Below are 21,749 nucleotides of genomic sequence, written 5' to 3' on the forward strand. Positions count from 1 at the left end.
CACATGGGGGCCCTGGCAGTGGTCTAAATCTTCCCACCAGAGGCTACAGCTCCATCAGGCACCTCCACCCCACCCCTACCCCCCCCATCAGACCCTTTGTGCAGGTTCCAGAAACCTCCCGACCCTGCCCCTCCACCCGAGGTCAGGTAGAGACCTCCCTGCTGTTGGCAGGCACATGGCCCCGCCGCGATCCCAGGGCAGGTCCCTAAACGCTGTTCATGAATTGGTAAAAAATCGTTTCTTTATTGGATTTTCCTCAAATTATCCCCATCTGAGAAATCGCCATCTGTCTCCTGCTGTTGCTGCTAGGAAAAGCTCAGCAGTTGATTGTGAAGCACTGAAAAGGGGGTGTGACAGAGGTGGTAAACATGGGGCATGTGGCAGAGCTGAAGCAGGGCTGGAGCCCGGGGATCTGGACAGATGGATAGATGGACGGAAGGGAGACTGGCTGAGGGGCGACAACCCAAGCCCCACGTCCACGAGTGCGGAGACACTTGGCATGCCGGGTCTGGTCTCCTGTCCTCTAACCCGGCCTCGCGGTTCACTTCCCGTTAGGATGCAGGAGTCCAAGCCCGAGGAGCCGGAGGAGCCGGAGGAGCCGTGCACGCGGGGCTGCCACGCGCAGCGCGTCCTGCAGACCCTCGATGCCTTCCGGCGCGACGGCACGCTCACTGACGTGGTGCTGCGCGCTGGCGGCCGCGACTTCCCGTGCCACCGCGTGGCTCTGAGCGCGGGCAGCGCCTACTTCCGCAGCCTGTTCGCGGCAGGCCGACCGGAGCGCGGCCCAGACGTGCTGCCCGTGGCGCCGGCGGCCCCCACGGCGCTGGCGGTCGTGCTGGACTACGTGTACGGCGCGGGCGTGCACCTGCGTGCCGAGGACGAGGCGGCCGCGGTGTTGGCGCTGGCCGAGCGGCTGGGCGTGGCGGGGCTGCGCGAGGCCTGCGCGCGCTTCCTCGAGAGCCGCCTGCGCGCCGCCAACAGCCTGGCGCTGCGCCGCCTGGCCGCCGCCTTCTCGCTGGCCCCGCTGGCCGAGCGCTGCGGCCGCGTGCTACGCCAGGCCTTCGCCGAGGTGGCGCACCACGCCGACTTCTTGGAGCTGCCGCCCGACGAGGTGGCGGCGCTGCTGGCCGACCCGGCGCTGGGCGTGGCGCGCGAGGAGCCGGTGTTCGAGGCGGCCATGCGCTGGGTGCGGCACGACGCGCCAGGCCGCCGCGGGCAGCTGCGCCGCCTGCTGGAACACGTGCGCCTGCCTCTGCTGGAGCCCGCCTACTTCCTGGAGAAGGTGGAGGCCGACGAACTGCTGCGGGCCTGCGGCGAGTGTCGCCCGCTGCTGCTGGAGGCCCGCGCCTGCTTCATCCTGGGCCGCGAGGCGGCTGCCCTTCGGGCCCGGCCGCGGAGGTACGAACTGGCCCCAGGCCTCTGGCCCTCGGTGTTGCCCCCCATCACTCGGTTATCGCTCCTTCATTCTTTGATTCAGCCATGGCATTGCCCCCAGTGAGATTCAGCCAGTCTTCGCATTGCAAGCTTGGTGCTGAGGATCCGACCACTGAGGGTCTCAGACCTCACATTTCTCTCTTCCCATCTACCCACAGTTCTGTTAGCGAGATAAGTCAGAAAGAGAAGGATGAATATGGATGATCTCATAAAGTTGAAAAGTACTACCACGACGCCAGCCTGACTATCCACAGTTCTGAAAGCTCCCTGTGCAGGATTCCTGATAGGTGTGTGTCTGTGACTGAAGTGACAGGAAACATCTTTTAACCTCTGGGAGCTCTGACTAGTGAAGAGCAGAGCATGGAGGGCAGTAGAGCAAAAGAAACTAATCTCGTTTTTTTCCCACCTTTGCAATACCAGACCAGGATATTTTGGATAGAGTACTCCAAGTTTGCCTGTTACCTTCTGAGACACAAGGCAGGATGCCTGTGCCATTAGCACTTTATTTCCAAAACTAAGCCCTCAACCAGGTAAAAAGAAACAGTATTTTTCAAATAAATTAGGCAAAAAAAATTGATAGGTTTGGAGATTCAGGTGGTGTCAGAAACCCGAGGAGTCAGTGAGAGGAGACTATTTTGCCAAAGAGGAGTGTGACCTGTTCAGTAGAATTACTGATTATGGGATGAATTTAAGAGATGGCTGTTGGAAGAGGGAAGAGTTAGTATTAGTAGTTGGGGGGGGGGGGTCAGTAAAAAGAGCGGTGGGGAGAATGGGTGACATCAGATGAACCCAGGCTTCAATTCTAGCTCTGTCATTCTGCAGCCGCAGTTCCTTATAAAAGGAATAACAATCGCTGCTTAACAGAACTGTCAGGAGGGTTACATGAGGCAATTTTTTTATTTACTTATGAGACAGAACCAGAGTTTCACTCTGGCACATGTGATGCCAGGGATCAAATTCAGGACCTCATGTTTGAGAGCCCAACACTTGATCCACTGCACCACCTTCCCAGGCCACAATAAGGTTCTAGGTAAAGATAAAGAATTCCATAAAGATTGATTTCCTCTAAGAGGTCAATAGAATGGGTAAGGATAAGACTCTACCCACCAGTACCCAGAAAGAAGGATAAAGTGGCAGAGTCCAGTTAAAGTGAGGTGAAGAGCCTGGAAGGACTGTAAGTACAGACACTGGCCATTGAGATGGTGTTGGAGAGGGCTGAAATTTGCATGATGGTTAACCGGCCCTGGGTTTATCCCCACACCAGATTCATGGACCTAGCTGAAGTCATCGTGGTTATCGGTGGTTGTGACCGGAAGGGGCTCTTGATGCTGCCCTTCGCAGACGCCTATCACCCAGGCAGCCGGCGCTGGACCTCACTGCCCAGCCTGCCTGGCCATATTCGTTCCGAGTTTGCTGCCTGTGCTCTCCGAAATGACATTTACATCTCAGGTGAGGACGGAGCTGCAGAGGGGCCCTCACGGGATTGGCTCATCACCTTCCTTACCAAGTCTCCTTTGCTTTTTTCCTCCAATCAAAGACGGGGTGGGAATTTTCTTGAGAAATTGCAGAATTGGCTGAAGTGTTCTGCAGAGCCAATCACTGAGGTGCCTCTGCCCTTGATTCAGCAGTCAAACTGAAAGTTTCAATTCATAGTATTCACTTTTCTTTGCCTTGCCTATTATGTTTGAAGTATAGTGCTAAGCAATTTACATAGTTTAATTCCCATTACAGCCTTGTTTCACAGAAAATAGATCCAGAGAGGCTCAAAAATGCCAAAGCTATGAGGAATATAGATCTCTCAGACTCTCTGCCTATCCTAATCTGATCACCCACCACTCCTCCAAAGCTCACTGGAGTTTCACACCAGGCTGGGGGGGGGGGTGCCCTTCTTGATGTCTCCCCTTAACTCTTCCTTTGAATTGGGGACCCTCACTTCTAGTTCTTCAAGGGGTGCTGGGGGATAGCAAGAGGACATGAGGGCAATAACTGCTTCTTTCTCCCTAGGAGGCCATATCAACAGCCATGAAGTGTGGATGTTTAGTTCCCATCTGCACACCTGGATCAAGGTGGCCTCACTGCACAAGGGCAGGTGGAGGCACAAGATGGCAGTGGTGCAGGGGCAGGTAGGGATCTGCACCATTACTTGCCCTGGGGCCCAAAATATAGGTCAGTGGATGTCCTCTCCAAGTCTCTCCTTGTAAGAAAGGATTTGATACCACAAAAGGAAAGGGCTTGCTCCAGGTCACAGGATAACATCAATAGCATTTGCCATAAAATGGCACACTCAGATATCCCAGGTGCAGCTCTAGAACCAAAACAAAGCCTAGCCTTGAAATTTTTTATTACTATTGGATAGAGACAGAAGTTGAGAGTGGAGGGGGAGATAGTAAAAAATACAGATACCTACAGCCCTTCTTCACTCATGAAGCTTTCCCCCTGCAGGTGGGACCAGGGGCTTGATCCCAGGTCCTTGTGCACTGTAACGTGTGCACTTAACCAGGTGCACCACTACCTGGCTCCTCTAGCCTTGAATCTTAACTTTTCCACTTAAGCCCTGCTCCCTCACCCACCTTGTAATTACCTCTATAAGCTACAACACGAATTCAGAAGTGTAATGTTTCTTAGGGTCATTTAAATAAGGGGGTAATCCCTTAGTCATTACCATTATTAATATTATTACTGTTTGTACATCATCATCTAGTGTGTGTGTGTGTCCAGAGCCTCAAACATTCATGCACAGTATCACCACTCTGGACCACTTTTTCATTCGGACAGAGGGAGAGATACCCCATAGTATCAGGTACACTTGGCATGGCATGCATCACACCAAGTAAGCTATTTCCGTGGCACCTATTGATTATTATAAGCATCATTTTGGTGTCAGGTATTTCACAGACCTCATCCACACACAGTAGCCATCCTAAAGACCCATGCCATTTCCCCCCTGCTAAAAGCAGGTTAGTAACTGGACAGTGGCAGTGCGGGTATGTGCCCCCAGGTGGGCCTGGGCCTTTTGGGTGTAGTTGGAGGGTAGCAAGGCTGAGACACAGATGCCCAGACTCCAGGCGTACCCCCTTCCCTGCAGCTGTTCGTGGTGGGCGGCTTTGACGGCCTGAGGCGCCTACACAGTGTGGAGCGCTATGACCCCTTCTCTAACACTTGGACAGCCACGACGCCCCTCCCAGAGGCTGTGAGCTCTGCTGCTATGGTGCCCTATGCTGGCCAGCTGTATGTGATCGGGGGTGCTGGGCAAGATGGCCTCAGCACAGACAAGGTGAGCGTTTCAGGCAAGGGGCTTGGTTCAGATAGAGGACCCCAAGGCCACAGTAAGTCAGCAGCACAGTTGAACCTAAATTTTGGACTGGTGCCATATAGGTCTGCATAGTTTTTTTAAAATTAAGTGAGGTTGGTCTGGGAGGTGGTAAAGTGTTGCACTCTCAAACATGATGTCCTAAATTCAATCCCTGGTGTGCATGTACCAGAGTGATGTCTATTTTCTCCCTCTTGATTCCTTCTCTCATTAATAAATAAAATTAAATGAGTGAGGAGATAGCATAATGGTTACAAAGAGTCTTTGGGGGGTGGGGTTGTGGATAGCATAATGGTTATGCAGAGACTCTCATGCCTGAGGCTCTAAAGTCCCAGGTTCAATCTCCTGCACCACCAGATGCCAGAGCTGAGCAGTGCTGTGGTTAAAAAAAAAAAGACTTTCAGAGTAGAGCACATGTTACAGTTGTTACAGTGTACAAGAACCTGGGCTCAAGCCCCCAGCTTCCACCTGCAAGGGGGGAGGCTTTATGAACTGTGAAGCAATAATGTACATATCTCTCACTCTTCCTATCTCTCCTCCCCCTCAATTTCTGTCTATCCAAAGTAAATAAAGAGATTTTCATACCTGAGGCACCAAAGGTAACAGGCTTAATCTCCATGGAAATACATTCACTCAATCAAATGCACCACCACCCGGCCCCTCAGGCTGAATCTCCAATACCAACGTAAGTGACAGATAAATAGTAGTCTGGTTAAAACAAACTCAAGTGAGGGTAAGGGAAGGATTAGTTAATTTTTTTTCTCCATTAAAAGTTCACTGAAGGGCTAGCAAAATAGCTCAGTTGTAGAGTGTGTTGTTTAGTCGAGTGGAAGACCCAGGAAGCTTCAGTGCAATGGTCTCTTTCAGTATCTTAAATCATTCAAGGGTGGAGGAGATAGTGTAGTGGTTATGCAGGACTTTCATGCCTGAGGTTCCAGAGTCCCAAGTTCAATTACCAGAACCATGAGCCAGAGCTAAGCAGTGCTCTGATGTCTGTCTACCTATCTCTCATTAAAATAAAGCAAATACAGGTGGCGCTAAGCACAAGGATCAGCGGAAGGATCCCGGTTCGAGCCCCCGGCTCCCCACCTGCAGGGGGAGTCGCTTCCCAGGCGGTGAAGCAGGTCTGCAGGTGTCTGTCTTTCTCTCCCCCTCTGTCTTCCCCTCCTCTCTCCATTTCTCTCTGTCCTATCCAACAACAATGACATCAATAATAACTACAACAACAACAACAACAAAAAAAAAACAAGGGCAATAAAAAGAATAAATAAAATTTTAAAAATTTATAAAAAAAAAAAAATAAAATAAAGCAAATAAAATACATTTTTAAAAATCATTCAAAAATTAGAACTTTAAAAATCCCACAACCCCATCACCCAGGAAAAATTACTTATTTGGGGGTAGTTGCCTCCCAGGTCTCCTCCAAATTGATTTTTGCCTGTTTTGGTTCCATGTTCTTGCAGTTAGTAAAATTTTGCAGTCTGCTTTTTCATCTTCCCATTTAAGTGCAAGGGCTTCACATATGCTTAGCACATGTCAAAATACTTCACTGGACGGATGAACCAGACTACTGGCCCCATCTTCTGTAGTTGGACATTCAAGCTGTTTGTGAAAAAATCATAGGAGCTCCCTTTTCTTTCTTTCCTTCCTATCTTTTAAGATTTAGTTTTTTTTTTTTTTCCTTTTTTTGTGAGGAAGAGTATCAGAGCATCACTTTGGCATATTGAGTGCCAGGGACAGATCTGGAGATCTCATGCTTGCCAGTCCAATATTTAATCCCTTGTGCCACCCCCTAGGCTGAGACAGCTCCTTTTCTCTCTTGATGACCTCATTTCTCTCTTTTATGTGGAACTGGTTAAGAAAGCTGCCGCTTTAGAACTCTTGAGTGTTGGGAGTCAGGTGGTAGCACAGCGGGTTAAGAGCACGTGGCAAAGCGCAAGGACTGGAGTAAGGATCCCGGTTTGAGCCCTCAGCTCCCCACCTGTAGAGGAGTTGCTTCGCAGGCGGTGAAGCAGGTCTGCAGGTGTCTATCTTTCTCTCCCCGTCTGCCCCCCCCCATTTCTCTCTGTCCTATCCAACAATGACGAAATCAGTAACAACAATAACTACAACAATAAAACAACAAGGGTAACAAAAGGGAATAAATATTTAAAAAAAAAACAACTCTTGAGTGCTGACTCATTCTAGACCTTTCTGGGGCTCTTCTAAGGAAAGCACCATATAAGAGTATGGGCCTCTAGAAATTGTGAAAGGCATTAGACACCCACCCCTAGGACTGGGAGGCCACCCTCAGTGGCACCAATGCATAGTCCCCCCACCCTCTCCTCACCACCCCACCCCCAACTTTGAAAGATGAGGATTTCGACAAAAAGTTTAGGGTGTGATCTGGGAGGTAGTGCAGTGGATAAAAGAATTAGACTCTTGAGCAAGCATGAGATCCTGAGTTCAGTCCCCAGCAGCACATATACCTGAATGATAGCTGTTTTTTTTTTTTTTTTTTTTTAAGCCAGAGCACTGCTCAACTCTGATTGATGGTGGTGCAGGGGATTGTACCTGGGACTTTGGAGCCTCAGGCCTGAGTCTCTTTGCAGAACCACTATGCTATCTACCCCTGCTCTCTCTCCTTTCTCATAAATAAAAAATCTTTAAAAAAATATTTAAATCTAGAAACTCAACTGAGCACCTTTGAGGGCACTACTGGTGGGTCTCCTCAACCTCCACTCCACTTGCTGGCACAGGTCTGGATGGGATACAGGCAAATACTGCAGAGCTGGGAGGGTTGGGTGGCAGGCTCTGGGCCAGGGCTTTACAGAGGCTGGTCCTCCTGCCCCCCAGGTGCAGTGTTTTGACCCCAAGGAGGAACAATGGAGATTGTGCTCACCAGCACCCTTCTCACAGCGATGTCTTGAGGCTGTCTCCCTCGAGGACACCATCTACGTGGTAGGGGGCCTCATGAGCAAAGTCTTCGCCTACCACCCTGGCACTGATGTCTGGGGAGAGGCAGCTGTCCTCCCTAGTCCTGTGGTAAGTGGAGGGCCCTGGGCATGGACAGTGAGTGGTTCTATTCTGGAGAGCAAAGGCCCACTTGAGTCTTCTGACTCCTGCCAGGTGGTTTAACATAGTTCTCCAGTCTGTCTCCAGTGATCACTAGCCTTACATTCTGTCCGAGATGGGCCTCGGAGAGGCTGTGACCCTAATCTGAGGCTGTCAATAAGGCCATGTTAGAAGGCAGATACTGAAACCCTAGTCCCTTGGGTAGAGGGCTTAGCACTCTCTCCTGTCCTGAAGGCCACCAGCTAGTGGCTTACTGTAGGGGAGAAATCAATGGCTAAGTTCTTTTGCCCCACTGATGACCGAGAAGGCAGACCCAGAGTGCTGGGCTTCTTGCCAGGTAGAGACAGAAGATCCCCAAGCTGGACCCTATCATTGATTGTCTCTGCTTATCCTCCCAGGAGAGCTGTGGCGTGGCTGTGTGTGATGGGAAAGTCCACATTCTCGGTGGGCGGGATGAGCGTGGAGACAGCACAGACAGCATCTTCATCTTTGACCCCAGCAGTGGGCAGGTAGAGGCCCAGCCTTCCTTGCAGCGTTGCACCAGCTCCCATGGTTGTGTCACCATCCTCCAGAGCCTGAGCAGGTAACCCAGACCTGGACTGCCTGAACCATAAGCCAGTAAGAACCCAGTTCACTGACTGTTCCACTCCTACACCTCTTAAGTACATAGCCCCTTATGTTACTGCGCCCCACCCCCTTTCTTTTAGAAATAAAACTAGTCTGGGGAGATAGCATAATGGTTATACAAAGAGATTTTGATGCCTGAGGCACCAAAGGTCCCAGGTTCAATCCCCAGTACCACTATAAGCCAGAGCTGAGCAGTGCTTTGGTAAAAACAATAATAAAAATAAATACATTTAGGGAAAAAACAAAACTCTAGCAGTTGTGTCTGTCTTCCAACTAGTGCTTGTTTTGCCTGGAGAAGGAACACCTAGTATGTGCTCCCTGCTTTGACTATTTAGTCCTCCATACCTCACCTCATCTACCTTCATAACAGCAGTATGGATACAATGGAATATTCCACATATAAGGGGCATAGGAAGACAGTAATAATAGTTATTCGAAAGATTTCATACCAGCCCCCAAGCTCAATCCCATCACTACCATAAGCCAGAACTGAGCAGTGCTCTGGAAACTTTTTAAATTATATATACACAACCAGTAGATAGCTCAGCTGGAACAGTGTGCACCTTACTATGTGCAAGACTATGGTTCAAGCACTGTGGATAGCACCAGGGGGAGCTACACTGGATACCGGAATGGAGCTGTGGTATGTCTCCCATCTCCCTTTTATCTCCTTTCTTACTTCCCTATCTGAAGTAGAAGTTGGGCTTGGAAGCAGAGAAATCATGCATATACAAGGCTTGAACATGGAAAAAACACGTCTATACTAGTATACAGTTTACTACTACTAAAAAAAATACCACCTAGTTTAATAGATGGTAGTCATATAACTTACAATTTCCTAAAGCTTCAGCATTTGAGGCACTTAGACCAAAGTGTTCTTTCCAAATAGGTAATTCAAATACCTAGCAGTGACAGGTAAAATTTAAAACAATTAAAAATACAGTACCAGAAGTTTACAAATAAGCAAACATTTCCAAGGCCAGAAATAAAACAGTTGCAAATCTGGAAACCAGGGAGGTGGCATCAAGGTAGAGCATTGAACCTTTAAGTCTGAGGCCCTGAGTGTGATCCATAGCACCGCTTATGCCAGAGTGCTGTTCTAGCTTCTATTTCTAGTTCATGAAATATATCTGAGGATGAATGAATGCAAGCAGGACTGGAGTGGTGGCACACCAGGTTGACTGCACGTTACTATGTGCAAGGACCTAGGTTTGAGCCCCCACTCCCCACCTGCAAGGGGGACATTCCATGAGCAGTGAAGCAGGTCTGCAGGTGTCCTTTTCTCTCACCATATCACCCCACCCATCTGTTTCTCTAGCCTCTCAAATAAAATAGGGTGAAAAAATGGCCACTGGGAACAGTGGATTTGTCATGGTGGTAACAAGCCCCTGTGATAACCCTGGTAGCAGAAAATAAACAGCTTGCCAAACTGAGAGGAAGGCAGAAACTAGAGCTCCAGGGTTTAGTGTGGGTTAAAGACTTTAAAAAGGAATTCCAAACCAGGTTCACAGCTAGAAACAGACCAATACAGATATATAGAGATCAATACATGGATATAGCCCTGGAGCTGGCACAGCAGGTTGAGTGCAGGACTTACACATGCATAAGGTTCCAAATCTAATTCCTGGTACTTTTTATTTCTTTTAAAATATTTTTTTTAATATTTATTCCCTTTTGTTGCCCTTGTTTTATTGTTATAGTTACTGATGTCATTGTTGGATAGGACAGAAAGTGGAGATGGGGAAGATAGAAGGGGGGAAAGATAAGACACCTGCAGACCTACTTCACCGCCTGTGAAGCGACTTCCCTGCAGGCGGGGAGCCTAGGGCTCCAACCAGGAACCCTAACGAAGGTCCTTACCCTTTGCACCACCTGCACTTAACCCACTGAGCTACCACCCAATTCATTTATTATTGGGTACAGACAAGAAATTGAGAGGAGATAGACATCTACAGCTTTGCTTCACCATTCATGAAGCTTCCCCCCATGTGCATGTGGGAGTCAGGAGCTTGAACCTGGGTTCTTATGCACTGAAATGCCTGTGTATAACCAGGTGCAACATTACCTGGCCCCATGCATTAGTCTTTTGGGCCAATAGAATAGCTCACTTGGATAGTGTGTTGATTGGCTGTCACAGCCTATGCTCAAGCCTGGCCTCCACCACTTAAGAAGCTTCATGACTGGTCTCTTTCATTCTCTGCCTCTTTATCTAATAAGAAATCTTTCAAAACAGAATGAAATGGCTGTGTAACTCTTGAACACCCCTAGGGTGTACAGACTTGCTACAAACTGCAATGCAGGGTTGCCAGCCTGAACCACAGGCCTCTTGAAGAGCTCAGCCAGCCAGGACATCAGAAGTACCTGGTTTGGCCTAGGGGTCTAGGACAGCAACATGAAACTAGATGTGGAGGGGTGAACTCAGAAATCATTTTGTAAGGCAGAGGCCCAGTGACTTGAGGTTTCTGAGGCTTCGGAAGAGCTGGCTCAGCCCCATCTGGTGTAGTTCTCAGTTTGTACTGACTGCCTTTTGAAGAGTCATCTGCTTCTCACACCCCCCAGGCACAGGGCTATCTTCGAAAGCCCCAGGGTCTTGTCTCTCCAGCTGGGTTTGGCTCATCAGTCTAGCACAAAGGCCCTAGTCCCAGCTGAGCTCCTACCCTCTAATTATCCCAGCTTAGTTTGTGGCCATCTGGACATAGATGATAACAAAGGGGGGAATGAGGAGCAGCCTTTCACAGCCTGTCCAGCCTTATTCCTCCTGTGGTATCTAGGACAAAGCACAGAAGGCACCGCATTGCTCCCCACCACAGCATAAGCCTGAGTCCATAAGGTTGGGGCACATGCAGAGTGAGCTTTCCCCACTGCTCCTTTGTAACCATTTGTACACATACTGCTTTCTCTAAGTGCTGGTGCTCTTTCCCTCTCTCCCCATTGGTGTCCCTTAATCTTTTTTTCTTCCAGGAATATGCCTGCTTTTTGTGTCAAACTTCTAGGATCCTCACACAACCATAGGAGGCCCACCGAAGCAAGTTTTACTCCTATGCGCAAGTACCTTGCTCAAGGTCTCCCAAGCAGTGAGTGCACCAAATTAAAGATTCCTGATGGTCAAAATTAAGTCACCCCACCCCTAAATTTAGGTCCAGCAGCTCCTAATAGTACACCAATTTTTTGTTCTCAGCTGGCAAGTACATGGCAACCCTGTAAAGATACGGGTTTCATGATCTAGCCAGTAGTATCAAGAATTGGGGGAGATACCTAATGGCTTAATGTGCTTGCATGGAAACATACTGAAGTCAGTGGGATGCAAATTGAGTGAAGGGAAACATGCAATTAAAGTAAAAACTAGTGGTCTGGGAGGTGGCGCAGTGGATAAAGCATCAGACTCTCAAGCATGAGGTCCTGAGTTCAGTCCCTGACAGCACATGTACCAGAGTGATGTAAGGTTCTATCTCTCCTCCTAGCTTTCTAATAAATAAAATATTAAAAAATAAAGTAAAAAACAACTGGTTAAGTGCATGTCACAGAAAGGACTCTGGTCCCCACCTGCAGGGGGAAAGCTTTGCAAGTGAAGCAGTGTTGCAAGTGTCTACTATCCCTTCCCTCTAGAATTTTTCTGGTCATTACATGTCAGAGTAACGCTCTGGGTTCTCATAAAATCTTTTTAAAAAATGGCATTAACTGCTGAGACCTTCAGCCACCTCAGCTCTGGGAGTTGGATAGTTTTGTAATGTTTTCCTCACTGTATCCCTTAGAAACTGAAATGTTTGTGCTTGAATTGGCTTTGCTAAATGTAAATGCTGTTTTTTTTTAAAGTTTATTTATGGTGGGGCTAGGGATTGAACCTGACCATTGTTTCATAAATCTCCTTAATAGCATGCTTAAAAAATAAAGCTCTCCAAAGCCACAGGTTCAATCCCCTAGCACAACCATGAGCCAGAGCCAAACAGTGTTCTGTGCCGCCCCCCCCCAAAAAAAAAAAAAACAGGGTAAACCTCAATTGGTCCTGGTAGGACTCAAACCCAGGTCTGACTGCAGTAACCAACTGGCTCATTGTCTGAACACTCTACATAGAAAAGCACCCTCCTGTGCTTGGGGAGGCAGCATAGTAGTTGGCTATCTAAGACTTGTGGCCTAAAGCTCTTGATTTCCCATGTTAAATCCACCACCTAGAGCTATCTCATTACAGTAAAAGTAAATAAAAGACCATGTATATATAAGGACCCAAGTCTGATTCCCTGCTCATCTACAGGGGGGAAGCTCTGCTCCATGAATACTCAATCAATCTAGTACTGCAGATGTCTTGCTTACATTATTTGTTCTATCAAATAACTAATTTAAAAAGGGGGACATGGTCACCAGTTTTCATACCAGGATGGAGCCCCAGTGACTACCCTTGGTGACAAATGTATCCTCTTAAGCCACACAGCCTTTGCCTAGTTTTCCAGCTAGGAGGGGAGAAACTGCACATTGGATCCCATCTTTGCTTGCCACACACACTGCAGTAGCTGTCCTTTCAGTGCCATATGGATGAGATGGCCTTAATCACCAACTGCCAGAAATCCCAATGACGAGAACCCAACTCTTTAGAGATAACAGTAACCCTTTGGTGCAAAGTCCTTGGCACTTGTCCCTATAACATGAAGTCCTATTTCCAGGGCCATCATGCAATAGCTAGTATAACACCAAGACTTTGCTTTGAGGAAATCAAGAAATCTTTATCCCCAGAAGTAGGGCCAGACAGCCAAAAACACCTAAGGCTTTATGCCTTGGTGTGGGGGGGAAATCACTCAATGGGAATTCAGAGGTAGTGATAACACCCTCCCAGGCTAGTCTATTTCTGGTTGAGCAGAAGCTATTGAATGTTCATCAAATCTGTCTTATATGTTTACTGAAATACACACTCCTTTATCTAAGACAATGTTAATTCAAATTGTACATTTTGTGGCATACTTTCCTCCCTAAAGCTGCTGTCATTGTTACAGCACCACCTAGTGGCAATTTAACAGCTCTACTAAATAAGACTCACATTGGATTATGTGTATGGATCAAGGAGGGGATGGAGAGCATGTGTGAGCTGTGACTGGTTGTGCCTTGTTTTTCACCTACCATCAAAATTTATGTCATTTTCCAACTAAAATCCCAGAAGTGAGAGCTCAGGTGAGTGGGTTCAGTATTTTCTGTTATCTAGCTCATGGTTTACTATTGATTGAGATAACCCAGCAAGTCACTTTCCCATCCAGTCCTCATTACAAGAAGGCATCTAACATCTACCACAATGAAGTTAAGTCTTCTTTACATGGTAGGATTGTATTACCTATATATGAACTTCTACTATTACCGATACATTTTGCAAACTGAGTCCACATGGAATGACATTATGCTGTATCTACTCAGTCAGGGATCACCCAACTTCTTAGGGACATCTGTAGATAACAGTTCATGACAGATAAAGCTGAAGACAATCTAAATGTTTTTATTTCAGCCCTGGACATTACAGTGGTAGAGCTAGACTCAACAAGCATGCGGTCCTGAGGTCTTCAGCACAAGTGCCAGTGCTGTGGCCCATCTCCTCTCTGACTTATGATAAACAATGGCTAATAGAAGACAAGCAACTTTAGGATCCAGGCTCATCAGTGGCACAAATTTTAATTATAATCCTTAACTAGAGGTGGATTAAGCAGAGCTGTCACTATATTTACTGACAGATGGGCACATTTGGCTCACTGTCTCCTTATTCTGGCCAATTCTAAGGAAAGTAACTTTCTAGACAGAAAGTTGAGGTAGTTTAAGTCTAAAAGTAACACTCCCACAGACAGGATCCTCAGAATAGTGGACATACCAGTCTACTCAAGTCATGCTTTGAAAGCAATTTTATTAAAGGTCCTCCTTTAGGGCAACATCCAGACTCCAGGGCAGACCCTGAAACCAAATAAAAACCAGTAAGAACTTTAGCACTAATTTCTTTAGATACTGAATTCTTCCCACTATGATTTATACTAAGATTTACACAAAACACTGACCAACAAAAATAGCCACATCTTCTGGGGATTGGTGTTATTGTTTTAAAGTCTGATAGCAGAGCTAGTTACAGCAAGAGTGCCTTGAAATTTTGAGTAAATAGAGAGAAAAGGAAAAACTCTTTCAAACACATTGAAGTGTGCGTATTTAAAGAGACCAAAGAATACACCCTCAAGAATCCTAGGTTATTGTGGTCTGGAAGGTGGCACACTGGATAAAGCATTAGGCTCTTAACATGAGTTCAATCCCCAGCGGCACATGCACCAAAGTGATGTCTAGTTCTTTCTCATTAATAAGTAAAATCTTAAAATGATAACCACAGTATGAAATAGTTAAACGTTAACTGGGAGACAAAGAATGAAGTTCTAATTCTGTCCCAATGGTTCTACAGACATACCGATTATGCTGTGGGTACTGGCTGGGGCATGGCAGGCGGCTCTGGCTTTCCACCCTTTTGCTCGGAGATTGGAGTGGTGGGCAGTATCTCATCTTTGGGTTCCACAATGCTCACGTGGTCAGGCAGGGGCTTCTTAGGACCAATCTTACCACTTGGGTCCCAAGGCAACATGATCTTCACTTTGATGCCCAGCACACCTGTAAGATGCCATAGTTGGGACCCAACTTGCTTCACACATCCACTGCACACAGTACAAGGCAGAAGCACCTGTGTGTGTGGTCCCTTCTCAGACAAATGCCTCTAATCAATCAATGCACAGGACACTTTTGCAAATGGAACCCATGCATAGCACCACAGAACATGGCACTGGCAAGGACCAAGAGCAGGATGTGACCATTCTGACTCGTCATCGTGTCATCACTGAAGGGCAGACAGGTTACTGTGACATAGCCAAATCAACTCTGACCTAAGCCAATCTTTGTAACACAGTGAATTAGTACACTCACTGAGTACAAAAATGTACCAGCACTCCCAAGATTAATCACCCAAAGGTACAGACAGAAAGCAGCTTTTATCTACCCATGCCCTTTGCCTCAAGCTTTCCCAAATGCTCACCTTGTCTGAGAAGCACATGGCGCACAGCAGTGTCAACATAATAGTTGACAGGGTCCCCACTGTGAATCATCAAACCGTCCACAAACTTCATAGACTTAGCCCTCTGTCCTCGGAGTTTGCCAGACACCACAACCTCACAGCCTTTGGCTCCACTCTCCATGATGAACCGTAGCACACCATAGCATGCCCTTGGAAGAAAGTCAGAGAACTATTTACACTGTATTGGCCAGCCATACCACAAGTTAAAAACCAAACACTTACTCATGGTTCCAATGGCCCTTTTTTCATTAAGTGAAAATATAAGCAGACCCTGGTTCAAGAAACAAGTCTCTTCTAACCTTAAAAGACTGGCTTTTATCCCACCCTTCCCTCTCAATTTCTGGCTGTCTACCCAACAAAATAATTAAAAAAATTAATAATCATGATCATAAAGTGCTTAGTATGGTATCTAACCAATAATAAATGGTAAGAATTATTTTTATATTGCACATACTACAGCAGTATTCCTTTTACCAAGAGTACTTTCTCATGATTAGTAATTTGACTATATTATATTGGTTTTTATAAGCTGTAAAAAAAAAAGACTGGCTTTGAGAAGCAGGGGTAGATAGCACAATAGTTATGCAAAGAGACTCTCTTGCCCTAGGCTCCAAAGTTCCAGACTTAATACCCTTGCAGGCCATGAGCCAGAGCTCTGGCTTTAAAAATGGCTTGAGACATCAACCAATGAGTGGCCATGCCTGCCTTTGGACCTATAAAACCACATTCACAGCTCAGTGGCCACCAAATCATACAGTAATTCCTGTTGTTTGAAGCTACTGGTATCTAAGCCAAGAGTTGGAGAAGCCAGCTCAGGCCAGCTGGTATATTCATGCCAGCATATGGCCGGTTAAGGTTTCTAGTAATTCATAGCAGTTTATCACAAGTAGAGCCTTCAGAGTGATTCCAGAAAGTTTTCTATTATAGTACTGATTAAAATAAAAAGGAGGGGTGAGATAAAGCCATTGTTACTTACCTCCGCACAGCAAGACCACCAAGGAGTTTGTAACGCAGAGACTCTGCCTGGGCAATGGCACACAGACCTCTTGTGGCCACCTTTTCAGCATAAAGCTTTAAAAAAGGAAAACAAGGCAAATTTTTTAACTCTTTAATGTTTTAGACTATGAACTAGCACAACCACCATAGAAATGTACCTCTTATAATAATCCCAAAGTACGAGAAGCACACATTCAAGAGAATCTGCAAAAACAGTATCATCTGTTTTCCATCTACACCATGCCTCGGCCTCGCTTGAGCTTAATGTGCAGCTTGGCGATATGAGAATCCGGCAGCATGAAGCCCAGCCAGTCTATCTTGGCGTTACTCTCGATCGCACTGTCATTTCACAAACATCTCATAAAAACTGCAGCAAAGGTGGGCGCGAGGAATAACATCATTGCAACACTGGCCAGCTCCTCATGGGGCGTGAGCGCTTCCACACTACGATCATCATCCCTGGCATTATGCTATTCCACTGCAGAATACTGTGCCCCAGTATGGTTCTGTAGCCCCCATGTCCACTTGGTCGATTCCAAATTATATTCCTCCATGAGGATAATTTCTGGAACCATCCGTTCCACCCCGGTTCCATGGCTGCCAGTTCTTGGCAACATCGCCCCGCCAGATATTCGTCGGGATGCGGCATCATCTAAGTTCATTTCCCACATTTACGCTCGACCGGACCTGCCAATATACGCGGATATCTTCGCCCACCCTGTCCAACGCTTGACGTCTGGTCCCCTACGCCTACACTGAACTTCTCTGTTCCAGTCTCTTGGAAACAGAGTTGGCAGTCAGCTGAGGTCAAGAACAAACACCTCATCACAGACCCCTGCAAGCGTCAACCCGGCTTTGACCTAGCACGTTATGATTGGGCCCTCCTCAATCGCTATTGAACAGGCCATGGCTGGTGCGCCGCTATGTTCCATCACTGGGGAGCCAGAGACGACCCGAACTGCCCCTGCGGCTCCAGACAGACTATGACCCACATAGTCAACGACTGCCACCTCTCCAGATTCAAAGGAGGTCTCGAAACTTTACATCAGGCTCAACCTGATGCTGTTGACTGGCTACGGAAGAGGGGCAAACGCTAGAAGAAGAGAATCTGAACCATTCACCACCACCATGCAGTACTTTCTCATGATTAGTAATTTGACTATATTACATTGGTTTTTATAAGCTGTTAAAGAAACTGGCTTTGAGGGGTGGGGAGTAGACAGCACAAATAGTTATGCAAAGAGACACTTGCCTGAGGCTCCAAAGTTCCAGGCTTAATCCCCTTGCAGGCCATATAGGCTTCTTACAGACTGACCAAGGAGACTGAAGAGGTAGTTAATCCAACTTTCATTACTATCCCCCTAAGCAAGTAAGCAGTCTTTAGGGTGATACTAAGGATACCCCAAAATGCCACTTCTAGACCACAGCAACATGCCTGCACAAACAAGTTACGACCACTCACCTCTACACTACCCTCAGGGAAGCCAAACCTCTTCTGAACCACAGCAGTCAATTCCCGGATCCGCCTGCCTTTCTCACCAAGAACATTCTGTGTCCTAGAGAGAAAAATCACAATTCAGTACCATCAAATACACTAACCCTAAAAAGATAATCTGATTGTTTTTCCTCCTAGACTTAAAAGAAATCAGATTATCTTTCTAGGTCATGTACTGCCAAGGATTGAACACAGTACTGACAGTCCAGGGTTTTATCCACCGTCCCATCTCCTGAACTATAAGTTTTTACCTGGTGGCTAAGATGATGATTTCTGTTCTGGTTGGTGTAACACGGACCTCAACTCCAGAGTATCCATCTTCAGCCAGCTCCCGAGTTAGAAACTCATTCAGTTCAGCTTTGAAGATGCCATCAGCAACAAACTGATCAAATTAGAACAGAATTACTTGCTCCAGCCCAGCCTTTCAGCCAATACAACTCTGACCAAAATTTAACCCCTCTGGGGCCAGGCAGTGAGTGATGCACCAGATAAACATACACATCACCAACTCCAAGGACTCATGGTCTAGCCCCTGCAACCCACCTTGGGGGGAGCAAACACTTAACCACTATGAAGCAAGCCTGCAGGCGCTATCTTTCTCACACTCTTTTTACGTCTTTGCGCACATAAAAGTGTGCACCACTGCCCATCCCTCCCCTCAATTTCTCCGTCCTATCAAATAAAGAAAATTAACCTCTCCAACAAACTACCCACTATCAATTCATTATCCGTTTTTCCAAAAAGGAATGTAGCAACCCTTCTCAGACAAATGCCTCTATGTCGTCTTTTGGAAGATAGCTTGACCCAGAGCCCTTAAAACTATGCCACAGAACGCAGCACAGAGTAGGAGTCACCTGGACAAAGAACACCTCCAGTCAGACTCGTCATCTTCTCTTCATCGAAGGGTTACCATTTACAAACTGCTCTAAATTACTATAAATAACTCTTTCACTGAGCACAGTGGAGGTGCTAAGCTTTAAACTATTGGAAAAGAACGGATAACCAGCAACTGAATTTTAAGTAGTTTTCCGTATCAGAAGAATCTGTCACCTTAGCTTGAGTTAACACAGGCCTTACCCACTAACAAAGCTGACAAAGCCCAACACAAAAATGTGCGGGCTTAACCTTTTGATACCACCTTTTCCGATAGACACCGTATCACAAAAGCTCCCCCAATGCGCTAAGGACGCCGCAGAACCCGGGTCGCCCGCATGGCCAAGCAGCAAATTGTGCGGACCCGTCTGTGTGTTTAATTTTAACTTGGGTGTGTGTACACACAAAGCGGCAAACTGTAAATGGCCTTTATAGATCCTGCCCATAGAAAAAGTTAAAACTCAAGGGAATGCACTTCCTAGGCCCCAATTCTACTTTTTCCTCGGTTCCGATGGAACAAAAAGTTGCCAGTAGACTTTCCAACTGAGGTGGGGGGGCGAAAACACCCTGTCATAAATATAATAAACAGAAACCACCCTGCTCCCCAAGCCACCATTATAAGATCAGAGAGAAGGTCCTCAATATGACATTAATTTTGTTGACCAGGAAACCCTCATAAGCGTCTCCTCTAAGCCAAGAGGAACTAAATCTCCAGTCTACTCTTTAGCCCAGAACCGCTGTGTGTATGAAGCCGGACTCGGGCCTCACACTCAATCCACCGCCATCCGCAAGCTGTGGGTGTGTTCCCGCCACTCCCCGAGACAAGGTACAGAGCTGGAAATCTGAGCAGAGCAACTCAAGAAGCCCCAAGCCCCCGTGGCCACGCAGACACCAGGATCTGAACCCCACCGACTCACCTTCCTCTTCTTGGAAATCTGTACCGCCATCTTGCGCCCATGCAGCCCACGAAAGAAAGGAAGTCTGTCGGCGGCGGAAGTGAGTATAAAGGCGCGGAACTACGGTAAAGAACTGCGCGACGTCGACACTTTTTAGCGCTCATGGGAAATGTAGTTTTTACTTGATTGAGGCGCTAAGGGAAACGAAGGCCTGGAGAAAACCTTAGATGCACATAGTTCTAAATTTCAAAAAGAGAGAGAAAGAAAGGGAGGAAGGGAAGAAGGAAGAAGACCGAATTTCCAAACTGCCTGTGAGAAGTCAGAGCCCTAGCCTCATTAGTTAAAAAGAAAAAAAAATGTACTGGGCAGGTGGCAGTAGTGTATATAAAGCAGTGTATTCTTTAAGCATGAGGTCCTGAGTTAGATCCCTGGCACTACATGTGTCAGAATAATGCTCTGATTCCATTTACCCTCATGCTAATAAAAAAAAAATTATAAAATAAAATAAAGATTCAAAAATAAATAAATAAATAAATAAATAAATAAAATAAAATAAAATAAAGATTCATGTCTAAAACTCCCAGGTTCAAGCCCCTGTACCATTATAATCCAGAACAAAATAGAGCTCTGGTAAAGATGATAGGATAAGATAAGATAAGATAAGATAAGATAAGATAAGATAAGATAAGATACTCTGAATGAAAGTTCAGACCCAGATTTGAGTTTAAGTCCCACAGCACTGAAGGAAGATTCTGTGCTATGTTGTCTTTTCGGTCTAATTCTATCTTGAGGAGTTGGGGGGGGGAAAAGGGGGGGACTTAAGCAACAGAGCTGCAGTGACACACACACCCAATATAAACATCCAGCCCAGGAGGTGTTGAACCCTTAAGTGTGAGGTCATGAATTTGATCCTTGGCATTACAGATGCCAAGATGTTACTCTGGTTCTTTCTCCTTCTTGCCCAATAGACAAATTTCTTAATTAATTTTTACCAGAGCACTGCTCAGCTCTGGTTTATGGTGGTGTGGGGAGTCTTAGGCATGTGAGTCTCTTTACATAATCATTATGCTATCTAACTGTCCCCACTGCTGTTTTTTTTTTTTTATAAGATTACTTTTTTGTTTTTAATTCTTTGCGAAAATGGAAAGAATCTGAGTCACAAGTTCACAATGTGGTAAATGAAATGAAATTTTTTAAAAAAGCAATGATTTTAATAATGCTATGCCATCACTAGTGTTTAGCTCTGACTTTGTTCTTATAAATCAGATCCTGATATACAGTCTAGAGCATCTAGGTTATTATTCTACAGCATATTTAACACAGAAAAGGAGGTTAAAAAAAAAGATCTTCAATGTACAAACATGAATTTAAAAACTGATTTAAAAAATCATTTTTACATAATGTATATGGAAAAATTGCTTTAAATACATGATTTTGGATTTATTTACAAAATGCATCAGTCTGTGGAACAATTCACAGACAAAGAAGCATACATAGTTGTTTTATTTGTTGCATCTCAACCCACTGCTGTTTTTTAATGTAGGGGCCAGAAGATGGTTCATCCCATAGAATGCTTATTTACTATGTGCAAGGACCATGGTTCAAGTCTCCAACTACCAGGAAAAACGGAAGCTTCACATATGGTTTTCTGCTGTCTCTTTATCTTTCTCCCTCTCTGTCTCTTATTATTTAGCTGGGGTGGGGGGAGGGTGGTGATGGAGGAAGAAGCCCAGGGAAGTGATGGGATTGGGCAGGCACAGAGCCTTGGGGGGAGGGGGGGATTGAGGAGTGGGGGGGGGGGGGGTAGACTTGAGAGATAAAAGTTATACAGCATAGAATCTTGGTTCATACATTTTGCATTAATGGAAATAGAGAGGGAGTGGAGATAGCATAATGGTTATGCAAAAACCTCTTATGCCTGAGGCTCCAAAGTCTCAGCTTCCCAGGTTTAGTCACCTACACTACCACACTACCATAAACCAGAGCTGAGCAATG

At 46.3% G+C, this 21,749-nt stretch overlaps 2 protein-coding genes and 2 non-coding genes across 4 annotated transcripts; 1 reads left to right on the top strand and 3 right to left on the bottom strand.

Moving 5' to 3' along the window:
• Window positions 1-556: 556 nt before the first annotated feature.
• KLHL35 (kelch like family member 35) lies at window positions 557-8,708 on the top strand. Its single transcript, XM_060176814.1, has 6 exons — window positions 557-1,398; window positions 2,699-2,883; window positions 3,439-3,557; window positions 4,520-4,708; window positions 7,580-7,768; window positions 8,197-8,708. The coding sequence occupies exons 1-6, from the start codon at window positions 557-559 to the stop codon at window positions 8,383-8,385; spliced, it is 1,713 nt and encodes a 570-aa protein (XP_060032797.1). The 3' UTR covers window positions 8,386-8,708.
• Window positions 8,709-14,277: 5,569 nt separating this feature from the next.
• On the bottom strand, window positions 14,278-19,858 carry RPS3 (ribosomal protein S3). The gene is made up of 7 exons (XM_007520233.3): window positions 19,776-19,858; window positions 18,237-18,367; window positions 17,953-18,046; window positions 16,471-16,565; window positions 15,456-15,643; window positions 14,841-15,037; window positions 14,278-14,344 (listed from the first exon to the last, which is right to left on the bottom strand). The coding sequence occupies exons 1-6, from the start codon at window positions 19,803-19,805 to the stop codon at window positions 14,844-14,846; spliced, it is 732 nt and encodes a 243-aa protein (XP_007520295.1). The 5' UTR covers window positions 19,806-19,858; the 3' UTR covers window positions 14,278-14,344; window positions 14,841-14,843.
• On the bottom strand, window positions 15,122-15,266 carry LOC132534147 (small nucleolar RNA SNORD15). The gene has a single exon (XR_009545822.1). It is a non-coding gene; the product is annotated as a small nucleolar RNA SNORD15 (small nucleolar RNA).
• LOC132534148 (small nucleolar RNA SNORD15) lies at window positions 18,742-18,889 on the bottom strand. The gene has a single exon (XR_009545823.1). It is a non-coding gene; the product is annotated as a small nucleolar RNA SNORD15 (small nucleolar RNA).
• Window positions 19,859-21,749: the final 1,891 nt, after the last annotated feature.

The sequence above is a fragment of the Erinaceus europaeus genome, chromosome 17 (genome assembly GCF_950295315.1).
Source record: "Erinaceus europaeus chromosome 17, mEriEur2.1, whole genome shotgun sequence".
NCBI lineage: Eukaryota > Metazoa > Chordata > Mammalia > Eulipotyphla > Erinaceidae > Erinaceus > Erinaceus europaeus.

What these genes read in the sequence shown, in the direction of transcription:
- KLHL35 (XM_060176814.1), top strand. Translation starts at nt 557, where the DNA reads ATGCAGGAGTCCAAGCCCGAGGAGCCGGAGGAGCCGGAGGAGCCGTGC. An exon ending in AAATGACATTTACATCTCAG is followed by an intron (nt 2,884 to 3,438) that starts GTGAGGACGGAG and finishes CTTTCTCCCTAG; the next exon opens with GAGGCCATATCAACAGCCAT. An exon ending in ATGGCCTCAGCACAGACAAG is followed by an intron (nt 4,709 to 7,579) that starts GTGAGCGTTTCA and finishes CCTGCCCCCCAG; the next exon opens with GTGCAGTGTTTTGACCCCAA.
- RPS3 (XM_007520233.3), bottom strand. Translation starts at nt 19,805, where the DNA reads ATGGCGGTACAGATTTCCAAGAAGAGGAAG. An exon ending in GGTGGTCTTGCTGTGCGGAG is followed by an intron (nt 15,644 to 16,470) that starts GTAAGTAACAAT and finishes CTTTCTTCCAAG; the next exon opens with GGCATGCTATGGTGTGCTAC. An exon ending in CCATGTGCTTCTCAGACAAG is followed by an intron (nt 15,038 to 15,455) that starts GTGAGCATTTGG and finishes GGCATCTTACAG; the next exon opens with GTGTGCTGGGCATCAAAGTG.